Here is a 5,320-nt window from a genome sequence, read left to right on the forward strand (position 1 = left end):
GTCAAGGGGTGGGGGGTGCTTGTTGGGGGGTTGCGGCGCCAGAAATGGCGAGCGCTGGTGCAGCTGACGTGATCCAGGCTGTTTCATCAGCTGTGCGGCAAAAACCCAAGCTGGCAAGGCAAAACAAGGAGGCCGAGCATGGAGGGCGGAGCCACACAGTGACGCAGCGCTGCGCTGCGAGTGGCAGCGAGGGCGCCTCACCGCGGCAGAGGACAAGGCCCCGCGCCCTTCGAGCAGGGAATTACGGCGCCTCTTGCTCCATGACAGGCCCGCATAGCTGTCTCAGGGCCACAGCAAGCCATGCCGATCTTTGCCGCTAGGACTTGCTTGCGGCACACATGCCGATCAGGGCGCGACTTGGAGATGCTAGAGAGCGTACTGCTTGCAACGTTACTCACTAACTCTTTTCGCTGGTCACCTGTGTGCCGGAGGACGCCTGCTCGTGCAGCAGCTCAGGGCAAGGACGACGAGATGGTGGCAGTGAGGCAGGCGAAAATGAAGCGCGTGTGGCAGAGCACGATATTAACAGTGCTCGTTCTGGATTTCGACCGCGTGGGCTGGGTCAAGCGGTGTTCAGATTCACGGGACCATGGCACCCTCACTGACAGCACGCGGGCTAGATCGGCAGTCAGCGGCCACCTTGAAGGCTTTCACAACGCACAAACCCCAACTGCAACCCCTGCGCCACGCAGCGGCACTGCTCGCTGCGGCGGCGGTGGTGGTGTCGCCCCCGGCATGGGCGGATGGTGCGCTGCTCCCTGAGCAACCAGAGGCCACCCCGGCAGACGTGGTGGTGCGTACGGAGGCCCCTGCGCAGGAGCAGCCATACGCTGCGGCATCGCCTGCCGATGCACGTGGCCGGCAGCTCAGGGAGGTGGCGGCAGCTGTGCAGCGGGACTTTGTCGAGGTACGCGTCTGTAGCTGGGCGGATAACGTGAGGGATCCCTAACCCGCGCCGCCTGTTTTGCCTCAACCGTTGGGTACACCTTTATGGTGTGATGCGCCACGTACCAGCTGGGTACATTACTCTTGGCACATTGGGGTTCGCGCCTCGTGAGGCTTTGGTGAAGGTGCACCCACGCCTCCATGCAACGCGCACCCCAGCCCACTCCAGCCACCTCACCCAGACCCCACCCCACACCTCGCAATGCACAACCCACACCACACCACACCACACCACACCACACCACACCATACTGCACCACATCGCACCAGACCACACGACAACACACCATCCAGACTCCACCCCATAAGCCCCAACCCAACCCCATGCACCCTACCCAACTCAAACACCTATCCTTACCCTCAGAACCAGTATTACGTCACCGGGCGGGTGACAGCCTCCCTTTACGAGCCCAACGCCCTATTTGTTGACCCAACCACGCGGGTAGAAGGTACCTGCGAGCGCCGCCGCACGCGCCTCTGGCACCACCCCACCCCACGGCAGGGTCCATCGCCCCCAGCACAGCTTTTGATGTCAAATTGCACCCAGCCGAATGCTGGCCAGCCGGAGGAGAACGGCAAACCTTGCATCGGAGACGCCACATCAGCAGCATATGATGCAGTGCACTGACGCGACCGTCATACGCACGCATGTGCTTGCTCGCTTGCCGCCCCCCGCCCAGGCGTTGAGAAGTATGCTGCAGCGGTGGCGGCGCTGTTTGACCCGGCGTCCTCGCGCGCGGACCTCATATCTATATCGGAGGACCCCTCTGAGGGCGTCATCACGCTGAGGTGGCGCCTGGAGGGGCGGCTGAAGCTGCTGGGGGGTCTGCCCATCAAGCCGTACACAGGCGAGCGCGGCGCCGCGCTGCGCCCATCCTTGCAGCGGCGCATTACCGCCAATTTCAAGCCTGCATGCGTGCATGGAGGGGTCATGGTGGTTTTGGCTGTGCCAGCCTGACGTTTGCTAGCGCGTAACTTGCGTGCGTGCACGCACTGGCGCAGGCACGACGCGGTACGTGGTCGACAGCGCGGGGCTCGTCTCACGCCACGAGGAGACCTGGGACATCTCCGCGGCCGACGCCTTCATCAGCACCTTCCTCCCCAGCTACGGCGCGCCCCCCGCGCCGCCCGTCAAGGCGCAGTGACGGCGTGAGTGGTGGCGCACATGGCGCGGGCGTTGCCGGATTCGGCACTGCCGCCGGCGGCGTTGGCGTTTTGGCTGGCGTGCAGGTGTGAGCCGGACAGCTCCGCTGTTCGGGTGTACAGAAATCACAAAATGAGTCACGACACATTTGACGCACAGGTCAGCTTTCCCTACTGAAACCGCATACTGGCACTGAAATTTGAGCGTCTGGGGGCCGTATGTGTGGGGGGGTGTTGACACCGGCCTGTCCATGCTCACGCATGAGCACCTGAAATGTGTTGTGACTAGCCAGTGCAGCCTCTAACAGTCGGAACACGACAAGTTCAATGCTACGTTTCCTTGTATGTAATAACTGTCGTGATCGATTGGGACGGTGAGAGTCAGGCGATGCCCTTGGTCGATGTGCCGTTGAGCCGATGCAGGCGGCGTGCCAGCCTCGGCAACAGAGATGAGTCATCCATGGCAGCCATATGTGCATGCGCACGCTCAGCGGATGCGGGCTGCCTCAATAGCGTGACTGTGCAACAGCCGCAGGAGTGTTGCCAGTGCTGTGTTCCCCCAGCACTAGCTGCGACGTTGTCAGGAGCCAGGAGACATCAGACCGTGCAAAACACGTTTCGCAGCAAGGAGCGCCTAGCCCCAAGGAGGGGCACGCAGGCACGGCCGGCACGCCTGCATACACGAGATGCGCAGCTGCCCCCAGCGACCGGCGCTGCGCAGCGCCCATCGGTACGCATTGATGTTCTGTCGCGCACCCGCGCGTTGCAGTCCACCCAGACCACGCTTGCTCCTCACCCCCCACCTCGTGACCCCCCACCTCGTGGCAAGAGGAGGAATGGTGTGACTGTACCGGCGCTGTCGTTATTTCCACTGCAAAGTTGGCCGCCATCGGCAGTCACGACGCAAGCGGGTTGTGTCTCTGCTCACAGTTCCCTGGCGATGCTGGGGCTCGCGGGCGGCGGGGGCAAGCGCCCGCGGGCACCCCTCAGGTTGCCAGGTGGTCCAGAGGCGGCGCAACTGCAGACGCAAACTGCAGCGGCAGTTTTCACTCGCATGGAAGCCACAACGGACAGGAGCACACTTGGACCGGGTTCAGGCATGGCAGTTACAGACAGGGGTTTGTACATGTGACAGCGGATGTATACCTCATCACGAAGCAATACAAAGACGACGATGAAACAAATTGCAATGCAGGAAACAAGAAGATGCAGATCTGCAGGTGCGGCTGGCGCCCGCCCGCTGCAAATTCAGCCCTTATCGCGCCGCGAGCGCTTGTGTGAGTGCCTGCTGCCGCCGCCTCCGCGGTCCCGCTCCCTTTCCTTCTCCTTGCCTTTCCGGTCCCGCCCCTGCTCCTCACCCCTGCTGCCCCCGCCGCCGCCGGCCTGGCCCAGCAGGCCGCCGAGTGCTACGCCCAGTATGCTGCGCTTCTTGCCGCTGCTCGCCTTGCGCTCCAGCCGGCGCGCCTCCCGTGCCGCCTCCTTCTCCCGCTGCCGCGCCTCCTTGGCCGCCGCGTCTTCGGCGCCGGCGTCGCCGTCGCGCGCGGCCGCTGTGGCCGTCGCGGCGGGCTGCTGCTCGTCCCCCTCGCGGCCGCCGCGCCGCTCCTCCCTCCGCTCCCTGCTGCCGCGCCGCCGCTCCCTGTCCCTGTCCTTGTCCGACTTGTGGCGCTTGTGGCGGCGCTCGCGGCTGGAGCCGCGCTCGCCACGTCGCTTGGCGCTGAGCGGCTGGTCCGCCTCCGGCCGCTGGGGGGAGCCGCCGCCGTCGCTGGCTGCCCCTCCGTTGGCCTCGCCCCCAGTGCCGCCGCCGCCGCTACCACCTTCGCCGTCTGAAGCCTTGAAATCAACCAACGGCTCCCCATACCCCTCCTCCTCGCGCCGGCTCGCCGCCCGCTCGACTTCCGCGGGCCCCGCCTGCGCCGCGCCCCCGCTGCTCCCGGGCGCGCCCCCTTTGCTGCCTGCCGGGCTGCCGCCGCCGCTGCTGCCTGGACGTGGCGGAGACCGGGACAAGGAGCGCGAGGGACCATCGCGAGCGGCCGCGCCGGCTTCTGTGTGGGGGTCAGCGCTCTGCGACCGTTCGCGGACGGGGCTGCGGCTGCGGCTGCGGCTGCCGCCGCGCGCGGGGCTGCTGCTGCGAGCGGTGCCACGCGGCGGCGACCCCCGGCTGCGGGCAGGGGAGGGGCTGCGAGCCGCGGGCTGAGAGCGGGCGCCGAGGATCGGGGCGGTGCGCTGCATGGGGCGGGCCCCCGGCGACGCGTCGAGCCTGGGGGTTGCGTTGTAAGGGGGGAGGGCGTGCAGTCTGGTGCGCACGTGAGCCGGGCGGTGGTGTGAGAGCACGCATTTATTGGGCCTAGCCCTTATATCCCAGCAGGGTGAATCCGCCTCCTTATCAAGTCATCGAAGCTGCGGGACGCACGGGCCTGCGCCGCAGCAGCAATCAGCCGAGGCAGTCAAACAGAAGTCAAACAGCACCCAGGCAGGCGCTGCCGCGGTCGCTGCTTGGTGCTGGCGGGTTGAGAGGGGAGCTGGGTTTTGGGTGCCCGGCATTTACAGCGAGCACACCAAAAATGGATTGGTGCCGCAACGAGTTGCCGGCAAATCGGGGGCTCAGGCCGTGGCCAAAGAGGACTCCCATCAAAAGAGATGGGGCAGCCTCTTGCCAGCCTCGGTTGCCAGCCTCGGTCTCAACAGCCCATCGGCTGGCTGCACGCGACCGGCCACAAACACCACCGGGTGCTGGCTGGGGAGGCATCAGCAGCGATGGCTGGGGAGGCATCAGCAGCAGAGACCTCCCCCTCAAAAAGACGCCAGGCAGCACTTCAGAAGCAGCTTGGCAGGTGCGGCCTGGGCCGTACGGGGCGCGAAGGCTACGCAAGGGATGCGGGGCGGCGCAAGCAGGCCCGGCGCGAGCACGGGCGGCGCGGCGGCGCGGCGCGGCGCACCTGGGGCTGGCTTTGGGCCTGCTGGCTGTTTGACTTACCAGGATTCCCTGACAAGAACGCAGCTGCCGCACGCACGGCGTCGAGCATCGGGCTCCACACCTGGACACCCCTCCCAACCCTACCCCTTCCCCCAAATTACATGAGTTGTGTGCGCAGATTGTGTGCTTCGCGCCACAGACTCTAACAGCATCAGAGATTGCGACAGCTGCCAACGGCCAGCCGCTCCGCCAACAAAGCCTCCAACACCGCCAACTGCAACCAATACTGCACCTGTCGTCACGCGGAGCAGCCCCGCC

At 65.8% G+C, this 5,320-nt stretch overlaps 1 protein-coding gene across 1 annotated transcript; it reads right to left on the minus strand.

The window, feature by feature from the left end:
• Window positions 1-3,336: 3,336 nt before the first annotated feature.
• On the minus strand, window positions 3,337-4,423 carry MNEG_12286 (hypothetical protein; the record flags this gene model as incomplete). The annotated part of the gene is made up of 2 exons (XM_014039241.1): window positions 3,337-4,067; window positions 4,393-4,423. The coding sequence occupies 2 exons, from the start codon at window positions 4,421-4,423 to the stop codon at window positions 3,337-3,339; spliced, it is 762 nt and encodes a 253-aa protein (XP_013894695.1).
• Between the last annotated feature and the right edge of the window lie 897 nt (window positions 4,424-5,320).

This window comes from Monoraphidium neglectum (genome assembly GCF_000611645.1).
Source record: "Monoraphidium neglectum strain SAG 48.87 unplaced genomic scaffold scaffold03166, whole genome shotgun sequence".
NCBI classification, from domain to species: Eukaryota; Viridiplantae; Chlorophyta; class Chlorophyceae; order Sphaeropleales; family Selenastraceae; genus Monoraphidium; species Monoraphidium neglectum.